The sequence below is a fragment of the Lissotriton helveticus genome, chromosome 7, assembly GCF_964261635.1.
Source record: "Lissotriton helveticus chromosome 7, aLisHel1.1, whole genome shotgun sequence".
Classification (NCBI taxonomy): Eukaryota; Metazoa; Chordata; class Amphibia; order Caudata; family Salamandridae; genus Lissotriton; species Lissotriton helveticus.
In genome coordinates, this window is record NC_136068.1 from 820,845,761 (window position 1) to 820,870,188 (window position 24,428).

The 24,428-nt window shown below is 47.5% G+C and overlaps 1 protein-coding gene across 11 annotated transcripts in view; it reads right to left on the reverse strand.

Moving 5' to 3' along the window:
* The window catches only part of PKD2L2 (polycystin 2 like 2, transient receptor potential cation channel), a 2,146,539-nt gene that overhangs the window by 1,779,025 nt on the left and 343,086 nt on the right, over nt 1-24,428 (reverse strand). For 8 of the 11 annotated variants that reach the window (XR_013598682.1, XM_078653282.1, XM_078653287.1 and 5 more), the window contains one exon: nt 9,216-9,317. The exons of 2 other annotated variants lie outside the window; for them this stretch is intronic. Coding sequence is in view for 7 of the 9 variants with exons in the window: in XM_078653282.1 (XP_078509408.1) it covers nt 9,216-9,317 (102 nt within the window). In the remaining 2 variants the exon portion in view is untranslated. Of the gene's footprint in view, nt 1-9,215; nt 9,318-10,859; nt 10,907-24,428 lie in introns of all 11 variants that reach the window. One more of the 11 variants, XM_078653284.1, reaches the window with a different exon arrangement.

The window sequence follows — 24,428 nt, forward strand, 5'->3', positions numbered from 1 at the left end:
GACAGAATGTAGAACATTGTCATACATTCACCCCAGTACAGAGATCTGGGCCTAAATCCATCGTTGTTTTGCACTCCACACCACCCCAGGTCAGACATGACCATATGCAAATCATCCTTGACCCTGTGCCTCATGGGAACAGTCCAGCGCGAACTGCCAAGCCATGTCTTTCCTGGACCGGAATCAAGCATCCAAGGACCGGTTTCTGGCTATCAGCCGTCATCAGCCTGGATAGCTTGAATCCAGTGGTGTGGAGAGCATGGGACTCACGTCTGAGCATACCCATCCCACTAGGGGCGTCAAAGGCAAAAACAACAGGTGATGGACAGAATGTAGAACATTGTCATACATTCACCCCAGTACAGAGATCTTGGCTTAAATCCATTGTTTTTTTGCACTCCACACCACCCCATGTCAGACATGGCCATATGCAAATCAGCCTTGACCCTGTGCCTCATGGGAACAGTCCAGCCCGAACTGCCAAGCCATGTCTTTCCTGGACCGTAATCAAGCATCCAAGGACCGGTTTCTGGCTATCAGCCGTAATCAGCCTGGATAGCTTGACTCCAGTGATGTGGAGACCATGGGACTCACGTCTGAGCATACCCATCCCACTCGGGGCGACAAAGGCAAAAACAACAGGTGATGGACAGAATGTAGAACATTGTCATACATTCACCCCAGTACAGAGATCTGGGCCTAAATCCATCGTTGTTTTGCACTCCACACCACCCCAGGTCAGACATGACCATATGCAAATCATCCTTGACCCTGTGCCTCATGGGAACAGTCCAGCCCGAACTGCCAAGCCATGTCTTTCCTGGACCGGAATCAAGCATCCAAGGACCGGTTTCTGGCTATCAGCCGTAATCAGCCTGGATAGCTTGACTCCAGTGGTGTGGAGAGCATGGGACTCACGTCTGAGCATACCCATCCCACTCGGGGCGACAAAGGCAAAAACAACAGGTGATGGACAGAATGCAGAACATTTTCATACATTCACCCCAGTACAGAGATCTGGGCCTAAATCCATCGTTTTTTTGTACTCCACACCACCCCAGGTCAGACATGGCCATATGCAAATCAGCCTTGACCCTGTGCCTCATGGGAACAGTCCAGCCCAAACTGCCAAGCCATGTCTTTCCTAGACCGGAATCAAGCATCCAAGGACCGGTTTCTGGCTATCAGCCGTCATCAGCCTGGATAGCTTGACTCCAGGGGTGTGGAGAGTATGGGACTCACTTCTGAGCATACCCATCCCACTCGGGGCGACAAAGGCAAAAACAACAGGTGATGGACAGAATGCAGAACATTGTCATACATTCACCCCAGTACAGAGATCTGGGCCTAAATCCATCGTTTTTTGCACTCCACACCACCCCAGGTCAGACATGGCCATATGCAAATCAGCCTTGACCCAGTGCCTCATGGGAACAGTCCAGCCCGAACTGCCAAGCCATGTCTTTCCTGGACCGTAATCAAGCATCCAAGGACCGGTTTCTGGCTATCAGCCGTCATCAGCCTGGATAGCTTGAATCCAGTGGTGTGGAGAGCATGGGACTCACGTCTGAGCATACCCATCCCACTTGAGGCGACAAAGGCAAAAACAACAGGTGATGGACAGAATGCAGAACATTTTCATACATTCACCCCAGTACAGAGATCTGGGCCTAAATCCATCGTTTTTTTGTACTCCACACCACCCCAGGTCAGACATGGCCATATGCAAATCATCCTTGACCCTGTGCCTCATGGGAACAGTCCAGCCCAAACTGCCAAGCCATGTCTTTCCTAGACCGGAATCAAGCATCCAAGGACCGGTTTCTGGCTATCAGCCGTCATCAGCCTGGATAGCTTGACTCCAGGGGTGTGGAGAGTATGGGACTCACTTCTGAGCATACCCATCCCACTCGGGGCGACAAAGGCAAAAACAACAGGTGATGGACAGAATGCAGAACATTGTCATACATTCACCCCAGTACAGAGATCTGGGCCTAAATCCATCGTTTTTTTGCACTCCACACCACCCCAGGTCAGACATGGCCATATGCAAATCAGCCTTGACCCAGTGCCTCATGGGAACAGTCCAGCCCAAACTGCCAAGCCATGTCTTTCCTGGACCGTAATCAAGCATCCAAGGACCGGTTTCTGGCTATCAGCCGTAATCAGCCTGGATAGCTTGACTCCAGTGATGTGGAGACCATGGGACTCACGTCTGAGCATACCCATCCCACTCGGGGCGACAAAGGCAAAAACAACAGGTGATGGACAGAATGTAGAACATTGTCATACATTCACCCCAGTACAGAGATCTGGGCCTAAATCCATCGTTTTTTTGTACTCCACACCACCCCAGGTCAGACATGGCCATATGCAAATCAGCCTTGACCCTGTGCCTCATGGGAACAGTCCAGCCCAAACTGCCAAGCCATGTCTTTCCTAGACCGGAATCAAGCATCCAAGGACCGGTTTCTGGCTATCAGCCGTCATCAGCCTGGATAGCTTGACTCCAGGGGTGTGGAGAGTATGGGACTCACTTCTGAGCATACCCATCCCACTCGGGGCGACAAAGGCAAAAACAACAGGTGATGGACAGAATGCAGAACATTGTCATACATTCACCCCAATACAGAGATCTGGGCCTAAATCCATCGTTTTTTTGCACTCCACACCACCCCAGGTCAGACATGGCCATATGCAAATCAGCCTTGACCCAGTGCCTCATGGGAACAGTCCAGCCCGAACTGCCAAGCCATGTCTTTCCTGGACCGTAATCAAGCATCCAAGGACCGGTTTCTGGCTATCAGCCGTAATCAGCCTGGATAGTTTGACTCCAGTGATGTGGAGACCATGGGACTCACGTCTGAGCATACCCATCCCACTCGGGGCGACAAAGGCAAAAACAACAGGAGATGGACAGAATGTAGAACATTGTCATACATTCACCCCAGTACAGAGATCTGGGCCTAAATCCATCGTTGTTTTGCACTCCACACCACCCCAGGTCAGACATGACCATATGCAAATCATCCTTGACCCTGTGCCTCATGGGAACAGTCCAGCCCGAACTGCCAAGCCATGTCTTTCCTGGACCGGAATCAAGCATCCAAGGACCGGTTTCTGGCTATCAGCCGTCATCAGCCTGGATAGCTTGAATCCAGTGGTGTGGAGAGCATGGGACTCACGTCTGAGCATACCCATCCCACTAGGGGCGTCAAAGGCAAAAACAACAGGTGATGGACAGAATGCAGAACATTGTCATACATTCACCCCAGTACAGAGATCTGGGACTAAATCCATCGTTGTTTTGCACTCCACACCACCCCAGGTCAGACATGGCCATATGAAAATCAGCCTTGACCCTGTGCCTCATGGGAACAGACCAGCCCGAACTGCCAAGCCATGTCTTTCCTGGACCGGAATCAAGCACCCAAGGACTGGTTTCTGGCTATCAGCCGTCATCAGCCTGGATAGCTTGACTCCAGTGGTGTGGAGAGCATGGGACTCACGTCTGAGCATACCCATCCCACTCGGGGCGACAAAGGCAAAAACAACAGGTGATGGACAGAATGCAGAACATTGTCATACATTCACCCCAGTACAGAGATCTGGGCCTAAATCCATCGTTTTTTTGCACTCCACACCACCCCAGGTCAGACATGGCCATATGCAAATCAGCCTTGACCCAGTGCCTCATGGGAACAGTCCAGCCCAAACTGCCAAGCCATGTCTTTCCTGGACCGTAATCAAGCATCCAAGGACCGGTTTCTGGCTATCAGCCGTAATCAGCCTGGATAGCTTGACTCCAGTGGTGTGGAGACCATGGGACTCACGTCTGAGCATACCCATCCCACTCGGGGCGACAAAGTCAAAAACAACAGGTGATGGACAGAATGCAGAACATTGTCATACATTCACCCCAGTACAGAGATCTGGGTCTAAATCCATCGTTGTTTTGCACTCCACACCACCCCAGGTCAGACATGACCATATGCAAATCATCCTTGACCCTGTGCCTCATGGGAACAGTCCAGCCGGAACTGCCAAGCCATGTCTTTCCTGGACCGGAATCAAGCATCCAAGGACCGGTTTCTGGCTATCAGCCGTCATCAGCCTGGATAGCTTGAATCCAGTGGTGTGGAGAGCATGGGACTCACGTCTGAGCATACCCATCCCACTTGGGGCGACAAAGGCAAAAACAACAGGTGATGGACAGAATGCAGAACATTTTCATACATTCACCCCAGTACAGAGATCTGGGCCTAAATCCATCGTTTTTTTGTACTCCACACCACCCCAGGTCAGACATGGCCATATGCAAATCAGCCTTGACCCTGTGCCTCATGGGAACAGTCCAGCCCAAACTGCCAAGCCATGTCTTTCCTAGACCGGAATCAAGCATCCAAGGACCGGTTTCTGGCTATCAGCCGTCATCAGCCTGGATAGCTTGACTCCAGGGGTGTGGAGAGTATGGGACTCACTTCTGAGCATACCCATCCCACTCGGGGCGACAAAGGCAAAAACAACAGGTGATGGACAGAATGCAGAACATTGTCATACATTCACCCCAGTACAGAGATCTGGGCCTAAATCCATCGTTTTTTTGCACTCCACACCACCCCAGGTCAGACATGGCCATATGCAAATCAGCCTTGACCCAGTGCCTCATGGGAACAGTCCAGCCCGAACTGCCAAGCCATGTCTTTCCTGGACCGTAATCAAGCATCCAAGGACCGGTTTCTGGCTATCAGCCGTAATCAGCCTGGATAGCTTGACTCCAGTGATGTGGAGACCATGGGACTCACGTCTGAGCATACCCATCCCACTCGGGGCGACAAAGGCAAAAACAACAGGTGATGGACAGAATGTAGAACATTGTCATACATTCACCCCAGTACAGAGATCTGGGCCTAAATCCATCGTTGTTTTGCACTCCACACCACCCCAGGTCAGACATGACCATATGCAAATCATCCTTGACCCTGTGCCTCATGGGAACAGTCCAGCCCGAACTGCCAAGCCATGTCTTTCCTGGACCGGAATCAAGCATCCAAGGACCGGTTTCTGGCTATCAGCCGTCATCAGCCTGGATAGCTTGAATCCAGTGGTGTGGAGAACATGGGACTCACGTCTGAGCATACCCATCCCACTAGGGGCGTCAAAGGCAAAAACAACAGGTGATGGACAGAATGCAGAATATTGTCATACATTCACCCCAGTACAGAGATCTGGGACTAAATCCATCTTTTTTTGCACTCCACACCACCCCAGGTCAGACATGGCCATATGAAAATCAGCCTTGACCCTGTGCCTCATGGGAACAGACCAGCCCGAACTGCCAAGCCATGTCTTTCCTGGACCGGAATCAAGCACCCAAGGACTGGTTTCTGGCTATCAGCCGTCATCAGCCTGGATAGCTTGACTCCAGTGGTGTGGAGAGCATGGGACTCACGTCTGAGCATACCCATCCCACTCGGGGCGACAAAGGCAAAAAGAACAGGTGATGGACAGAATGCAGAACATTTTCATACATTCACCCCAGTACAGAGATCTGGGCCTAAATCCATCGTTTTTTTGTACTCCACACCACCCCAGGTCAGACATGGCCATATGCAAATCAGCCTTGACCCTGTGCCTCATGGGAACAGTCCAGCCCAAACTGCCAAGCCATGTCTTTCCTAGACCGGAATCAAGCATCCAAGGACCGGTTTCTGGCTATCAGCCGTAATCATCCTGGATAGCTTGACTCCAGTGGTGTGGAGACCATGGGACTCACGTCTGAGCATACCCATCCCACTCGGGGCGACAAAGGCAAAAACAACAGGTGATGGACAGAATGCAGAACATTGTCATACATTCACCCCAGTACAGAGATCTGGGCCTAAATCCATCGTTGTTTTGCACTCCACACCACCCCAGGTCAGACATGACCATATGCAAATCATCCTTGACCCTGTGCCTCATGGGAACAGTCCAGCCGGAACTGCCAAGCCATGTCTTTCCTGGACCGGAATCAAGCATCCAAGGACCGGTTTCTGGCTATCAGCCGTCATCAGCCTGGATAGCTTGAATCCAGTGGTGTGGAGAGCATGGGACTCACGTCTGAGCATACCCATCCCACTTGGGGCGACAAAGGCAAAAACAACAGGTGATGGACAGAATGCAGAACATTGTCATACATTCACCCCAGTACAGAGATCTGGGCCTAAATCCATCGTTTTTTGCACTCCACACCACCCCAGGTCAGACATGGCCATATGAAAATCAGCCTTGACCCTGTGCCTCATGGGAACAGACCAGCCCGAATTGCCAAGCCATGTCTTTCCTGGACCGGAATCAAGCATCCAAGGACTGGTTTCTGGCTATCAGCCGTCATCAGCCTGGATAGCTTGACTCCAGTGGTGTGGAGAGCATAGGACTCACGTCTGAGCATACCCATCCCACTCGGGGCGACAAAGGCAAAAACAACAGGTGATGGACAGAATGCAGAACATTTTCATACATTCACCCCAGTACAGAGATATGGGCCTAAATCCATTGTTTTTTTGTACTCCACACCACCCCAGGTCAGACATGGCCATATGCAAATCAGCCTTGACCCTGTGCCTCATGGGAACAGTCCAGCCCAAACTGCCAAACCATGTCTTTCCTAGACCGGAATCAAGCATCCAAGGAACGGTTTCTGGCTATCAGCCGTCAACAGCCTGGATAGCTTGACTCCAGGGGTGTGGAGAGTATGGGACTCACTTCTGAGCATACCCATCCCACTCGGGGCGACAAAGGCAAAAACAACAGGTGATGGACAGAATGCAGAACATTGTCATACATTCACCCCAGTACAGAGCTCTGGGCCTAAATCCATCGTTTTTTGCACTCCACACCACCCCAGGTCAGACATGGCCATATGCAAATCAGCATTGACCCTGTGCCTCATGGGAACAGTCCAGCCCGAACTGCCAAGCCATGTCTTTCCTGGACCGGAATCAAGCATCCAAGGACCGGTTTCTGGCTATCAGCGTCATCAGCCTGGATAGCTTGACTCCAGTGGTGTGGAGAGCATGGGACTCACGTCTGAGCATACCCATCCCACTCGGGGCGACAAAGGCAAAAACAACAGGTGATGGACAGAATGCTTTTGTAAAGACAATAGCAGTAAATTCTCAAGATAAATTTTACTGCTGTGACTGGCACAGTCAACAAATGTCATTCTGTACCAATACAACAACATAGTAGTAGAAATCAACAACCAATCGTCACATTTCTCTTGTTGTCTGCTAAAGGAAGACAGATATCTGCGTTGCATGGGCACAATATTTGTTAATGCATTGCCGTGCTCGAATAATGTCCTCCTGACTCACCTACAATGACAGGAGAAAGGAAATTAACCAGAAAACAACAAGCTATTTCGGCTGTCCTGGTATGTCATGAGCATGACGGGGAAACCAGAATTTTAAAAAGTATTTATGTTTGTGGTGACTGCAACTGGTGGAGGTCGTGGGCTCATATTTATTGTATTATGGATTGACATACTAGGACCACCATTTATTTCCTTACACGTTAGGCCAATAGAGGTCATTCGAGAGAGCAGATGGACTAAGGGTATTGCACAACATAAGGTTATGAAGAGCTCTGCTGTACGCCTCAAGTTAGTTTTCGCCTGAAGTCTCTGTTGTGATGGAGTCAATTCCAGCCGCGCTCTCACACAACGTGAACTGCTTGCTGAGAAACATCACTGTTGTAGATGACACCACATCTGCAGTTCTAAACAAGGTAACAATCTGTCATTGCACGCAACTTATCCTAATTCACGTCCTCACTTTTTAAAGGGCAGTTAATAGAACAAATTAACTTTTTGGAGCTGTGTTCTTTGCAAAACCTGGTTTCTGCTTGTTCAGATGGCTTGCAAAACATGGCCTCAAGGTGAATTCCATTCTTACATTATATATACATAACTAGCAGCCGTTGTCCGGGGATGAATGCGTGTGTGATTCAAGCTGGTAGTTTGAGTGCTTTGAGGCCCCGCCTGAGCCCCGGACTAAATTTCAATCGTGAAGTGGCTTTTAACGTGTGGTACGCTGCCTACCTTGAGTCTCCGCCGGAGCCGTTGTAGCGTGAATGGCGCACTGAGTGAATGGCGCGCTTGTGTGCCCCTTTATTTTTATTTTTTTGTGCAGCCCCCTCTGACAAAGCTGACAGCCAGAAAGGAGTAAAGGTTTGTATTTGTTTCCAATTTGCGACGCAGTATGGCAAGGTCCGTGAATGCGGCGCACGTTGGTGTTTGGAGACGGCCGTGTCAGAAGTCAGCAGAACGCGAAGGTGGAGCGTGAATGTGCGCGCACATTGCTTGTGAAAGCCGCGCCCCTTTTAAAAAAAGTTTTTGTCCAGCCCCCTCTGACAACACTGACTCCTACAAAGGTTGCGCCGCACTATATATGAGTAATGCCGCCTGAATGTCAATGGGAGTGAATGCTGCGCACCTTGGTCTTTGGAGACGGTCGTGTGATAACTGAGCACAACGCCAAGGTGGAGCGTGAATGGTCACACACACATTGCTTGGGAAAGCCGCGCTACTGAACTCCGCGGCCATTTTTTTTTTATTTGGTCCACGCCCCTCTGACAACGCTGCACGCCCACAAAGGACTAATGTGAAGTGTACTTTGACACGCCCACGCCAACATTTTATTTGTGCCACGCCCCTCTGACTACGCTGCACGCCCACAAAGGAATAATGTGAAGTGTACTACGAAACGCCCACGCCAACGCCCACAAGGGACTACTTTACCCCTATGGTTCTTTGACCTTTGTAATGTATATGGTGGGCAGCTGTATAGCCTATGTCCATCTGCTGCAACTCCCCTTTACAATGCTGTATTGGGTGTGCTGTACTTCTTGAGCTTACCCGTCTCAAAGGTTTCAGCTCTCTCTATATATTAGTAGTATAAATAAAGTCAAAATGACAGAGGTACATATTAGCGTAACAGGAGTTTAAACAGTAAACAATAGATTGGGAGCTAGAAAGCAAGATGGTCAGACAAAGTACCGGAATAAGACTATTGATGGTTGAGACAAAGATTTTACTGCAACATAATCTTAAAAAAACAATTTCTAGAAGGTGTTGGTGCACTGTGATGTGCTTCACACTCAAAGCGCCTCTATAATACATCACTTTTTTGCTAATACTTATCCTCACAATATATAATAATAGTATAACTTACAAATGCAAATATCAATGAGAAAGATGCAGTAAATTAATAATTCTTGAAGTGTTGATTTCATTTCTACTTCTCCGCTATAGCCAACATTGGATTTAGAGGGATCTGAAAGGTAAAATCATAAAACTACATTGATGGCAACACAGGAAGGAAAACTTAAGCAATCTTAACACTTAATCATGGATATTTACCCCCCCACATACATTTTTCATAAAAGATAGAATAGCTCTGTGTATGTGCGAGATCGGGAAACACAATTTTCAATAAACATATTGAAAGTTGCTCCAATTAATCAAATAACCTGAATAATATGCTGGAATGTGCACCATTCTTGTCTTGTTTTTTATTTATTTTTTAATGAAAACGAATGTTAGCCAGTTTACTAACACACCATATTTGTATGAAACACCAGTTAGAAAAGAGTGAAATAAAATAGGAAAGCAGTAATGATGCTCCATAATAACACTATAAAATAGTGAAACCTAAAGCTGCTCCTTTAAGAATCTTGGAAGCTGTACTATCCCATCATGCCCAACTGGGTGACAGGCATTGTATTTTTTTAGAGTAAAAGGAATACACTTGCATTCCTTATTCAGAGAAGTCCAAAACAGCTCGATTTATCCACTTTAATGCGTTAATATATTTAGCCAAGTTTGGTCTGTGTCTGTATGCATTAAAGAATCCCTATCCCAGTAAGAAACTGTACAGAGATTACACAGAACGACGACACCAAAATTATAATGTGATAACCATCTGGGACTTGATCCAGAGTTTGCAGGATGGACTGATGTTCCTTCGTCATGAATGACTTGATCAGTATATCAGCCCGGTGGTTATCTGTCCTCTGTATTTAGGGTTAAGCCTGATGGACCTCCGTCATTCATGATAGAGGAAGATGGTCTGTTGGATGAACTTCTGTCCTCTGTCCGTCTGTTCTCCATTGCAGGGCACAATTAAGTCAATGTTGGGATGGCACCATATTTAAAGCTATCCACCATTAGAGTGGGACCGAAGGACCCTCACAATGGCAGAAAACATTGGCGAACATGCTTTCCGTTGGCAGACGTCAACACAAATTACAACATAAGTGTCCACGGGTCTAACAAGAGTTCTGCCTTAGAAATGCAACTACCTAGTCTCACTATTTAAGTGTATAGGTTATAATGAAAATGAAAAACTCTTCAAAAACGAAGATACCCATCAGTCACAACTCGATACCGCCCTGGTCATCATCTGAGCTTTCTTCTGAGTGTTCCCATCGTGAGACATAGAAGGTTAACCACAGGACCTGGTTGTAATGTCCCCCACCTAATAATGAGTCACTAGGATAGCACCTAAGTGTCAACTAGTTGTGTTCTTGGATGGGTGTACAAATTATATTGCAGTGCGATGGTGTATGTGAAAAGTGACTTAAAATTGGGTAAATGAGAAAAACCCTCTGTTTATTATTATCGCTCTGATGCCCAAGATTAAAAACAGTGCAAAAGCAGGCAGTTTTCAACAAATATCTGTACAGATGATAGATAAGTCGACATGTTTCAGCAGTAAAAATGGACACTTATATCCTCTGCCTTCCTCAGGACCTCAGTGAACTGCTACTGCAATGTGAAACGTGAAAAGTAAAAAACAAATAACCATATCACCTACAGTCCTAGGTGTATAGTGAATTCCTCTGCAGTCGGTCTGTTACGCCACTGTAATAGACACAAAAAGAATATATATATATACACAACCATATACAGAGTAGGTGGTTAGCATGTCTTAAAGGTAAACATAACAAGAGTGTCCATAACTATTCACATCTCAAACTGGCTCCAAGTTATAGTCATTATAGTTTTTTTAATCCGTTTGCATCATGTATAGCTGTATTCATTGATGTTCCTCCCCTCCCGGCTTACCTAGTTAGCAGGAGGATAACACCCCACCTCACCTGGCTGCGGCTCAGGGAGACGAAGCACTGCTCTATAAAAATCAGAAAGAATATACATAGAACCAAAAGTTAAATGCACTGTTCCCTCCGATGTGCTTGTGTGTGTTTAAAAGACCTCACTTCCCCTGCCTATTACAAAGGACATCTGTCTTAGCTCATAGTTAAATGTATCGTAATGGCCACTATGAGCTCAAACTCATATCACATTTAGTCCAAAAAGAAGTTTTATGTCCAGACAAAAATTTCTTGTATATGGAAAGGGTTTTAACAATTTTTGCATCTGTCCATGTAAATCATGTGGACATTTTGGGCAAGCTACTGGATAAACGCTGTTTACACAATCTGCCACCAAAGACAACCGATAGCCATTCAGCACTCGGCTACAGCCTTGAGATTGTTGACTTCAAAGACCAGTTGGATCAAAGCTTGGGCGCAAAAAGAGCGATGCTTTGAGCACCAATTGCTAAGAGAGAAGCTCTTCTAACGCTTCTCAATGATGCGGTCACAAGGAGGCACAGATATAGCATTAGTACCCTACTCGGCCCCCCTTCCCTCTTACCTGTCCGTCGGTACTCCAGACTGTCTTCCGAGCCGTCTTGGGGAGGTACCGGACGAACTCTCGACGCCATGTTTATAACACGACTGAGTGACGTGCGACACCTGATTGTGTCATGTGACCGCAAGTATGCTGGGAATTGTAGTATTCATTCCTTCGCGGCCACTTTACAGTTTAGGTTATCATGTATGTATTTAAACATCTCTCTGCGTTTAAAAAGAAGAGGACATTTTTGGCTAGTACTGGGAGGCATGTATATGCTTTTTTATATTTACACGCTCGCAATCTGTAAAGCTTCTCAGGTGTCCATGTAATATGCGGCGCGCCATAAGCTAGTATCGCGAAGCCGCGGGAATGCTGGGTGATATAGTTTTCCATACCCTCTCCGATCCACTGTTATTTGAGTCTGTAAACTGCTCATCACAAATAGTAATTTTGCAGAAACTGAGACAAATTATAACAATAGGTCAATTATGGGTAGGATTTGAACTTTATGTAGTTCACCATATATTAAACTGTATGTGTTGTATGTTCTTCTTAGGTCTTTTTGAAACAAACTTTATTAACCACTGAATTTGTATGTCAACAAGGTAAAGTGACATAACGGTAATCCTGTGCATATTTCTTCGATCTTTTTGGATATAAAAAGTGTTATAGACAATATAATTTGAGAGTATATGAAGTAAACTACCATGAAGGTAATATTGTATATCCTTCTTTGATCTTTCAAATAATGAAAGCTTTATTGGCAACAAGATTTATATGTCGATAAAGTGAATTAACCTGAGGGTAACATAACCCGCTCTTTTATGTGCGTTTAGCCTTATATTTCCCCATTGAGTGGTCGATATCACTAATCAAATAGTATCCAACTCTCAATCCAATAAATCAGCAAGTACAGGATGTTAAACTGAATCTCTTGTGATAATAACCTGTATAGCTGTTAGAGAGTTGCCCAGGGGATTGCGTCATTCATACCAACTCTGTCACTTGCGAGTTTGAAATCCCATTTTTGCTCTTTGATTAGCAGAAATTTAGAAACATTGCTGATGTGATCAGGAATAAAAGGCTGTTCCAGCACTGTCCATTCAAAGTCTGTTGGACCGTGGTTAGCCTCCAAAAAATGGCTTGTCAGTCTCGTGGCTTGTTTCTTGCACCGCACGGTGCTCTTGTGCTCTGATATTCTCAGTTTAACTTTACGAGTCGTCATGCCCACATATCTTAATTGGCACGGACAAGTGCTCATGTATATTAATCTTTCACTGTTACAATTCGTAAACCTTTTCTGTTGCCACGGACAAATAGTGCCAATGTCAATGGTCAATGATTTCTATGTCAGAGGGCAAGCTGCACAGGTACCACATGGGTGGTGGCCCTGTACTGCAGGCGAGTCCCATATAGTGCCACTGTATGCTTCATTTTGCTTTTAGGTCTCGTGTGGACCAGTTGGTCCTTCAGATTAGGTCCTCTCTTGAATGAGAAAAGGGGAGGGGGCATGATGTTATCTTGGCCCGCATTGAGTATTGACCAATGTTTTCTGACAATCTTCTGAATTTCATTTGATGTTGTACTATATTTATTAACAAAGGTCAACCTCTGCAGGCTCTGCTTGGGTTCCTGAGGTTCCAGAAAGGCTTCGCGATTATTGTTAGCTGCGTGTTTTAACGATCGACGCACAAGCTTCAGGGGGTACTTCCTCATACTCAATTGTTTTGATAGGTCTGCATGCCTTTTAAAACAATGTTTAGTTGAACAGTTTCTCTGAACCCTTAAGAACAGTCGATAAGGGAGGTTATCCCTTAAGGACTTAGGGTGATGGCTATCGTAGCACAGCAAGGAATTCCGTGACATGGGTTTCCTATATAATTCTGATTGCAGACCTGAGGGGGTTGCTACGATTAAAAAATCTAAAAAGGCCGGGGTCTTTTTTTCATATTCGACCATGAACTTCAGGAAATCATTCCTACTATTGAGCCAGGCCAAAAAAAGATGTAACTCATCAATTGTTCCTCGCCAAATAACGAGGATATCGTCTATATAGCGTTTCCATAAATGCACTGAGTCATGGAAAGGATTGCTTGATGTCAAAACATGTTCTTGCTCGAAGCCATGGACAAACAAATTAGCGAGAATTGGAGCAAAAACGCTTCCCATGCTCGTGCCTGATGTCTGTAAATAGATCGTATCCTCGAATCTGAAGAAACTTTCCTTCATGGCAATGTTAGCACATGCCATGATGAACTGGACAGGAGTGATTGAGTCCAGATTTCTTGCCATCAATAGGATGGTGATGGCCTCTAGAGTTTCGTCCTGAGGAATAGATGTATATAATGATTCTACATCAAATGATACTAAATAGTCAGTTGTTATGTCAAACTCGATCTCCGGTAATAACCGAAGGACGTCTTTACTATCCTGCAAAAAGGTTGGTATCTCGCTCACCATAGGTCTTAGGAAAATGTCTACAAAAGTAGACAAGGGTTCTAGAATAGAACCCAGTCCAGAAATAAATGGCCGTCCTGGAGGTGGTCTTTGTGCCTTATGCACTTTGGCAGGACATAGAAGTAAGGCATAACTGGTTGCTCTGTACGTAAGAGAAGCCTCTTGTGTGGTGATCCATCCTTCTGTTACAGCTTCGTCTACCATGTGAGCAATAGTGATTTTTATTCTAGCTGTAGGGTCAGTATCCGAGGGGCCATATGCTTGCTGATTGCTCAGTTGCCTGAGACATTCTGCACGATATGTACTGTTATCTTGCAAAACAATTGCACCCCCTGCGCAACATTTACATATACAGCCACAAAAGACACCACTCAAAATATACAAACCATTTACCACTCAGCACGAAGCACCAGCAGCAAAGTCACCTAATAAATATTGTTTAAAATGAAGACAATCCAGAGTCTCAGAAAATGAGCTAATTGTGATGGTGGATGAGATAATTAGTGTGGAACCCCAGTTGTGTGGAGCATAGGTACAAACAACCATAAGCCAAAGAAAGCAAATGAGGGAAAGAACTGTGGATAAGTTGAATACAGCCTCCAACACCAGATGCTCACAGGAGGAACACAATAGCCGTGGAATGACCTGTGGGGAGAGTCCGTTCCCTTGCTTCCAGGTCATGCTAAGACTCTCTGGCAAATATCAGACTTTACAACACAACACAGGGCATTCCCCATATCCCTTTACAACTCGCTGTAATCCAATGCAGGGCTCTATGACACACGCCTGTACCCTGCAATGGAGTTGTAATGTCTTATATATATATATATATATATATATATATATACACACACACACACACATTTACTGAAAAAAAACAAAGGTTACTGAGGCGTTGTAGTTAGGCTCACATTTCACTCATACAAAACCAGGGAAATTCTGCAGTTATAGCTACCTGAGCTAACTAGAACTTACGCCCCAGCAAAGCACTGATTATAACCTCACATATTACATCACCCATGACGTGGTCAGTGACATCACTGATGACATCTCAAATGACATCACTAATGACATCATTGATGATAATATCCAGTGAGTGTGTGTTTTCTAAACGTTTGAGTGTTAAACATGTATGCCAAGGTACTACAAAAGTTAAAATAGTATACTTTCTGTACTACTAACGAGTGATAGTATTTCTAACACATATTAAGTGAGTGGCAGTGTGACTGTGTGCATCTGTGTGAGTGGGTGTCTGAGTGCCGGTATGGGTATGTTGTATAGGTGGGTGTGTAAGTGACTGTATGGGTAAGTGAATGGGTGTCTGAATGGCTGTATCAGTGAGTGACTGGCTGTGTAAGTGGATTGGATGTTTGAGTGGCTGTTTGGTTAAATGAACTGGTGTGTGATTTGACAGTATTGTATAGTAAGTTTCTGTGAGAATGGATGTATGGGTGAGTGAGCTGATATGAGTGCTTGTATGGATGTGTGAATGGGGGAGAAGTGTGGCTCAATGGTTAGAGCGGCAGACCCTGATACAGAGGTCTAGCCCGGGACCAGGGTTCAATTCCCCGCCTCGGCGGGTCCTGGGCTCAAAATTCCACGGACCTGATAATTCTCGCCTCGGTGCCTATTCCAATCATGGAGTCCCACTCTGCAACTCTTGGCAACAGCTTGCTTAATCTCCACAACGGCCCCCACAACGCTAAGGGTGCCTGGCCTCCACCTTGGGGGTGCCCAGGAGTGGACACCTCACAGGGAAAGCTAGGATGGGTTCCACAGTGGTATTCGTACAAGCGCCTTGAGACCCGTGCGGGTGAGTAGTGCGCTATACAAGTATCAATTTACATTTACAATTTACAATGGGTATGTAAGTGGGTGTGTGCTTTTATGGGTGGGTGAGTGAGTGGCTGATGTGAGACACTGTATACGTGAGTGAGTGGATGTGTGAGTGGATGTATAGGTGAATAAGTGGGTGTGTGCGTGTGTAGCTGTTTGGGCGAGTGAAATGTTGTATGATTAGATTTATGAGTGGGTGGTTGTGTCAATACATGTATGGGTCTGTGAATAGGTATGTATGTGGTTGTCTAAGAGGTTGTATAGGGGTGTGAGTGGGTATGTGAGTGGATCTGTGGATGATGTCATTTGAGATGTCAGTGAAGTCCTCAGTGATGTCACTGACCATCTCATGAGTAATGTAATATGTGAGGTCATAAGCAGTGAACTGAGGGCATGTAACTTATAGTTAACTCAGGTAACTATAACTTCTGAATTTCAATGATTTGTATAAGTGAAATGTGAGCATAACTATAACGTCTCTGTAACCTTTGTGTTTTTTTCTAGGCATGGGCATAACATTTCACTCCACTTGAGGGGGTGAGACCTCCAATGAGGTCTCAGCAATCCAGCTGTGGGGGACATACTTGTTGCAACAATAGGGGTTCTTGGCCTCCAATGACCCTCAGTAGCAAAGGGGAGCTCATCCCCCAACCAATAGTGCGCCAAGAGGCCCCTGTGCAGAGTGGTTGAGAAAGGGCGTGGGGTCTTCGACAACATCTCAGCAATCCGACTGCGAGGACTTACTTATCGCAACACTAGGAATTTCTGTCCCCTATCGACTCTCAGCAGCCAAGGGGAGTTCATCCCCCAACCATTAGTATGCCAGTGGTTGAGAAAGGGAGCGGGGCCTCCGAAGCCGTCTCAACAAGCTTGTTTCTGACCTTTGTTTTGCCTTTTACTGCTCGTTTTGACCTGTATTCTGCCTGTTGCTGCTCCTTTCTGACCTCTATTTTGCCTCTTTTGTCTCATTTCTGACCTTAACTCAGAATTTTTGTGCTTCTCTCTGACCTTGCCTTTTGCTGCTTGTTTCTCTCCTTTATGTTCCATCTTTCTGCTCGTTTCGGACCCTTATTTTGCATCTTGCTGTTCATTTCTAACCTTTATCTACCCTCCTTCTGCTTGTTTCTGATCTCTATTTTGCCTCTTTCTGATCTTTATTTTGCCTCTTTCTGCTTGTTTTGGACCATTATTCTGCCTCTTTCTGACCTATACTATGCCTCTTGTTGCTCATTTCGCACCTTTATTTAGCCTCTTTCTGGTTGTTGCTGACCTTTATTCTTCCTCTTTCCACTCGTCGAAAAATCCATGGATACGCAGATGAATTTTCCAGACATAAAAAAACCCAATAAACAATATATGCTTTTTAGCCATGGCGGGGTATCTGGGGAAGCTCGTGGTGCACCATGGCTAGGGGCTCAGGGTGTCCCCACCCTGGCCCCTTTTCTTTTTTTAATCTTTTTTTGTGGGACCTGGCTCAAACTGACTCTTAAGATGGCTGCCAACTCTTCCTGGTTCAAGTATTGACAGCCAATTAGATTTCAGCCTGGGGACTGTTGGATCCACAGCGGAACCGTATCCCTATTAATCTATATTTTTTTTACGTTCAATATCTCTAAAACTACTGAACGGATTTACACCACAAAAAGTGTGATCTGCGTAACAAACTCCACATTTTTGCCAACTTTGGTGCCATCTCGTCCAGAAGTTCGGGATGTAGGCATGTTCAAAGGTCCCATGGGAATTTACATGGGGAAAACAAGTTTTTGCCCCCCTTTGTCCTTGACCCCCGCTTGAAACACACACTTTTGTGAGTCTTCATGAAACTTTCCAAAATGCTTCAATGTTTTGCCTAGTTTGTGCCTGGAAAGTTTCGGGATGATCCATCAAGCGAGAACTGAGAGAAAGTGGGTCCCAAACACAAAATCCCCATTCATTTTCGGGAAGAACAATCGCAAAAACTGCTTAATGGGATTACACTAAATCAGCCAGGAAGCTATATCTTGGTCCAGAATGCGTGCTTTAGTGATTAAATTAATTTAAAAAAGGGGGTGGTGATGGACAGAGTATCTGAGTTAATCAGAACACTCCTACCCAGTCAACAGATCAGGGCTTGATCCATCACCGTTTTTTAGCTCACTGCACCATCCCAGTTCAGAACCTGGCTATATGCAAATTAGTCTGTCCCTGGCCCAGTGCATCATGGGAACAGGGCAGACCAAACTACCAAGCCAATTCTTCACTGGAAAGGAAACAAGCTTCCGGGGACCGGTTTCTGGCATTACAGCCGTCTTCGGCCCGGCTTGCTTGAATCCTGATGGTGCAGTGAGCAAGGGACTCATGTCTGAGCATACCCTTCCACACTTATGGTGGCCAAAATAATTTCAAAAAATTCAGACACTCTGTTCATCACCACCCCCTTTTCTGAATCATTTTGTCCACCATAAGCGTGGAAGGGTATACTCAGATGTGAGTCCCTTGCTCATTGCACCATCAGGATTCAAGCAAGTCGGGCCGACGACGGCTGAAATGCCAGAAACCGGTCCCCGGAAGCTTGTTTCCTTCCCAGTATAAGAATTGGCTTGGTAGTTTGGTTTGCCCTGTTCCCATCATGCACTGGGACAGGAACAGACTAATTTGCATGTAGCCAGGTTCTGAGCTGGGATGGTGCAGTGAGCTAAAAAACGGTGATGGATCAAGCCCTGATCTTTGGACTGGGTAAGAGTGGTCTGCTTAATTCAGACACTCTGTTCATCACCACCCCCTTTTCTGAATCATTTTGTCCACCATAAGCGTGGAAGGGTATACTCAGATGTGAGTCCCTTGCTCATTGCACCATCAGGATTCAAGCAAGCCGGGCCGACGACGGCTGAAATGCCAGAAACCGGTCCCCGGAAGCTTGTTTCCTTCCCAGTATAAGAATTGGCTTGGTAGTTTGGTTTGCCCTGTTCCCATCATGCACTGGGACAGGAACAGACTAATTTGCATGTAGCCAGGTTCTGAGCTGGGATGGTGCAGTGAGCTAAAAAACGGTGATGGATCAAGCCCTGATCTTTGGACTGGGTAAGAGTGGTCTGCTTAATTCAGACACTCTGTTCATCACCACCCCCTTTTCTGAATCATTTTGTCCACCATAAGCGTGGAAGGGTATACTCAGATGTGAGTCCCTTGCTCATTGCACCATCAGGATTCAAGCAATCCGGGCCGACGACGGCTGAAATGCCAGAAACCGGTCCCCGGAAGCTTGTTTCCTTCCCAGTATAAGAATTGGCTTGATAGTTTGGTTTGCCCTGTTCCCATCATGCACTGGGACAGGAACAGACTCATTTGCATGTAGCCAGGTTCTGAGCTGGGATGGTGCAGTGAGCTAAAAAACGGTGATGGATCAAGCCTGATCTTTGGACTGGGTAAGAGTGGTCTGCTTAATTCAGACACTCTGTTCATCACCACCCCCTTTTCTGAATCATTTTGTCCACCATAAGCGTGGAAGCGTATAGTCAGATGTGAGTCCCTTGCTCATTGCACCATCAGGATTCAAGCAAGCCGGGCCGACGACGGCTGAAATGCCAGAAACCGGTCCCCGGAAGCTTGTTTCCTTCCCAGTATAAGAATTGGCTTGGTAGTTTGGTTTGCCCTGTTCCCATCATGCACTGGGACAGGAACAGACTAATTTGCATGTAGCCAGGTTCTGAGCTGGGATGGTGCAGTGAGCTAAAAAACGGTGATGGATCAAGCCCTGATCTTTGGACTGGGTAAGAGTGGTCTGCTTAATTCAGACACTCTGTTCATCACCACCCCCTTTTCTGAATCATTTTGTCCACCATAAGCGTGGAAGGGTATACTCAGATGTGAGTCCCTTGCTCATTGCACCATCAGGATTCAAGCAAGCCGGGCCGACGACGGCTGAAATGCCAGAAACCGGTCCCCGGAAGCTTGTTTCCTTCCCAGTATAAGAATTGGCTTGGTAGTTTGGTTTGCCCTGTTCCCATCATGCACTGGGACAGGAACAGACTAATTTGCATGTAGCCAGGTTCTGAGCTGGGATGGTGCAGTGAGCTAAAAAACGGTGATGGATCAAGCCTGATCTTTGGACTGGGTAAGAGTGGTCTGCTTAATTCAGACACTCTGTTCATCACCACCCCGTTTTCTGAATCATTTTGTCCACCATAAGCGTGGAAGGGTATACTCAGATGTGAGTCCCTTGCTCATTGCACCATCAGGATTCAAGCAAGCCGGGCCGACGACGGCTGAAATGCCAGAAACCGGTCCCCGGAAGCTTGTTTCCTTCCCAGTATAAGAATTGGCTTGGTAGTTTGGTTTGCCCTGTTCCCATCATGCACTGGGACAGGAACAGACTAATTTGCATGTAGCCAGGTTCTGAGCTGGGATGGTGCAGTGAGCTAAAAAACGGTGATGGATCAAGCCCTGATCTTTGGACTGGGTAAGAGTGGTCTGCTTAATTCAGACACTCTGTTCATCACCACCCCCTTTTCTGAATCATTTTGTCCACCATAAGCGTGGAAGGGTATACTCAGATGTGAGTCCCTTGCTCATTGCACCATCAGGATTCAAGCAATCCGGGCCGACGACGGCTGAAATGCCAGAAACCGGTCCCCGGAAGCTTGTTTCCTTCCCAGTATAAGAATTGGCTTGATAGTTTGGTTTGCCCTGTTCCCATCATGCACTGGGACAGGAACAGACTCATTTGCATGTAGCCAGGTTCTGAGCTGGGATGGTGCAGTGAGCTAAAAAACGGTGATGGATCAAGCCTGATCTTTGGACTGGGTAAGAGTGGTCTGCTTAATTCAGACACTCTGTTCATCACCACCCCCTTTTCTGAATCATTTTGTCCACCATAAGCGTGGAAGCGTATAGTCAGATGTGAGTCCCTTGCTCATTGCACCATCAGGATTCAAGCAAGCCGGGCCGACGACGGCTGAAATGCCAGAAACCGGTCCCCGGAAGCTTGTTTCCTTCCCAGTATAAGAATTGGCTTGGTAGTTTGGTTTGCCCTGTTCCCATCATGCACTGGGACAGGAACAGACTAATTTGCATGTAGCCAGGTTCTGAGCTGGGATGGTGCAGTGAGCTAAAAAACGGTGATGGATCAAGCCCTGATCTTTGGACTGGGTAAGAGTGGTCTGCTTAATTCAGACACTCTGTTCATCACCACCCCCTTTTCTGAATCATTTTGTCCACCATAAGCGTGGAAGGGTATACTCAGATGTGAGTCCCTTGCTCATTGCACCATCAGGATTCAAGCAAGCCGGGCCGACGACGGCTGAAATGCCAGAAACCGGTCCCCGGAAGCTTGTTTCCTTCCCAGTATAAGAATTGGCTTGGTAGTTTGGTTTGCCCTGTTCCCATCATGCACTGGGACAGGAACAGACTAATTTGCATGTAGCCAGGTTCTGAGCTGGGATGGTGCAGTGAGCTAAAAAACGGTGATGGATCAAGCCTGATCTTTGGACTGGGTAAGAGTGGTCTGCTTAATTCAGACACTCTGTTCATCACCACCCCCTTTTCTGAATCATTTTGTCCACCATAAGCGTGGAAGCGTATAGTCAGATGTGAGTCCCTTGCTCATTGCACCATCAGGATTCAAGCAAGCCGGGCCGACGACGGCTGAAATGCCAGAAACCGGTCCCCGGAAGCTTGTTTCCTTCCCAGTATAAGAATTGGCTTGGTAGTTTGGTTTGCCCTGTTCCCATCATGCACTGGGACAGGAACAGACTAATTTGCATGTAGCCAGGTTCTGAGCTGGGATGGTGCAGTGAGCTAAAAAACGGTGATGGATCAAGCCCTGATCTTTGGACTGGGTAAGAGTGGTCTGCTTAATTCAGACACTCTGTTCATCACCACCCCCTTTTCTGAATCATTTTGTCCACCATAAGCGTGGAAGGGTATACTCAGATGTGAGTCCCTTGCTCATTGCACCATCAGGATTCAAGCAAGCCGGGCCGACGACGGCTGAAATGCCAGAAACCGGTCCCCGGAAGCTTGTTTCCTTCCCAGTATAAGAATTGGCTCGGTAGTTTGGTTTGCCCTGTTCCCATCATGCACTGGGACAGGAACAGACTAATTTGCATGTAGCCAGGTTCTGAGCTGGGATGGTGCAGTGAGCTAAAAAACGGTGATGGATCAAGCCCTGATCTTTGGACTGGGTAAGAGTGGTCTGCTTAATTCAGACACTCTGTTCATCACCACCCCCTTTTCTGAATCATTTTGTCCACCATAAGCGTGGAAGGGTATACTCAGATGTGAGTCCCTTGCTCATTGCACCATCAGGATTCAAGCAAGCCGGGCCGACGACGGCTGAAATGCCAGAAACCGGTCCCCGGAAGCTTGTTTCCTTCCCAGTATAAGAATTGGCTTGGTAGTTTGGTTTGCCCAGTTCCCATCATGCACTGGGACAGGAACAGACTAATTTGCATGTAGCCAGGTTCTGAGCTGGGATGGTGCAGTGAGCTAAAAAACGGTGATGGATCAAGCCCTGATCTTTGGACTGGGTAAGAGTGGTCTGCTTAATTCAGACACTCTGTTCACCACCACCCCCTTTTCTGAATCATTTTGTCCACCATAAGCGTGGAAGGGTATACTCAGATGTGAGTCCCTTGCTCATTGCACCATCAGGATTCAAGCAAGCCGGGCCGACGACGGCTGAAATGCCAGAAACCGGTCCCCGGAAGCTTGTTTCCTTCCCAGTATAAGAATTGGCTTGGTAGTTTGGTTTGCCCTGTTCCCATCATGCACTGGGACAGGAATCAATCAATCAATCATGGACATTAATATAGCGCACTACTTACCCGGAGGATCTCAAGGCGCTTGGGGGGGGGGGTGCTGCTACTGCTCGAAAAGCCAGGTCTTGAGCTTCTTCCTGAAGGAAAGGTGGTCTTGGGTCAGGCGCAGGTCGGTCGGGAGGGAGTTCCAGGTCTTGGCGGCCAGGTGGGAGAAGGACCTTCCTCCTGTTGTCGATCTTCGGATGCGGGGGACGGCGGCGAGGGCGTGACTGGCTGATCGGAGGTGGCGTTTGGGAGCGTAGAAGTTGATGCGGTTGTTGAGGTAGCTCGGGCCTTGGTCGTGTAGGGCTTTGTGTGCGTGGGTGAGGAGACGGAAGGTGATTCTCTTGTTGACGGGGAGCCAGTGCAGGTCTCTCAGATGTCCGGAGATGTGGCTGCGTCGGGGGATGTCGAGGAATGAGTCTGGCTGAGGCGTTCTGGATCCGCTGGAGTCTCTTCTGGAGCTTGGCGGTGGTTCCGGCGTAGAGGGCATTGCCGTAGTCCATTCGGCTGGTGACGAGGGGCTGGGTGACCGTCTTCCTGGTCTCGGTGGGGATCCACCGGAAGATCTTTCGTAGCATGCGCAGGATGTTGAAGCATGACGAGGAGACGGCGTTGACTTGTCTGGTCATGGAGGGGGAGGAGTCCAGGATGAAGCCCAGGTTGCGTGCGTGGTCTGTCGGTGTGGGTGCGGAGCCCAGGGCGGGGGGCCACCAGGAGTCGTCCCAGGCGGAGGGCGAGGAGCCCAGGATGAGGACTTCCGTCTTGTTTGAGTTGAGTTTCAAGCGGCTGGTCGTCATCCATTCGGCTACGGCTTTCATCCCTTCGTGAAGGTTGGCTCTGGAAGCGGCGGGGTCGTTGGTCAGTGAGAGGATCAGCTGGGTGTCATCGGCGTAGGAGATGATGTTCAGGTTGTGTTGGCGTGCGATGGGTGCGAGGGGGCTCATGTAGACGTTGAAGAGGGTGGGGCTCAGCGAGGATCCTTGAGGGACACCGCAGATGACTTCGGTGGCCTCTGACTTGTACGGTGGTAGACGGACTCTCTGTGTTCTTCCGTCGAGGAAGGAGACGATCCATTCCAGTGCCTTCTCTTGAATTCCGACGTTGCTGAGGCGTTGCACTAGGGTGCGGTGGCAGACAGTGTCGAATGCGGCGGAGAGGTCTAGGAGGATGAGGGCCGCTGTTTCTCCGTTGTCCATCAGGGCTCGGATGTCATCGGTGGCAGCGATGAGGGCGGTCTCGGTGCTGTGGTTGGCTCGGAAGCCAGACTGTGACGGGTCGAGGGATCCATTCGTCTCGAGGAAGGCGGCCAGCTGTTTGTTGACGGTCTTCTCGATGACTTTGGCTGGAAACGGGAGGAGCGAGATGGGGCGGTAGTTCATGAGTTCGGTGGGGTCCGCTGTTGGTTTCTTTAGTAGAGCGCTGAGTTCGGCGTGCTTCCAGCTCTCCGGGAAGGTGGCGGTGTCGAAGGAGGTGTTGATGATGTCCCGCAGGTGGGGTGCGATGACAGTGTCGGCCTTGTTGAAGACGTGGTGAGGGCAGGGGTTGGTCGGCGATCCGGAGTGGATTGAGTTCATCATGCGAACGGTGTCATCGGTGCTGATCGGAGTCCAGGCGCGGAGGGTGGTGGTGGGTGGCGTTGCTGCGGTCGTTGTGTGCGATGGTTGACTGCTGAA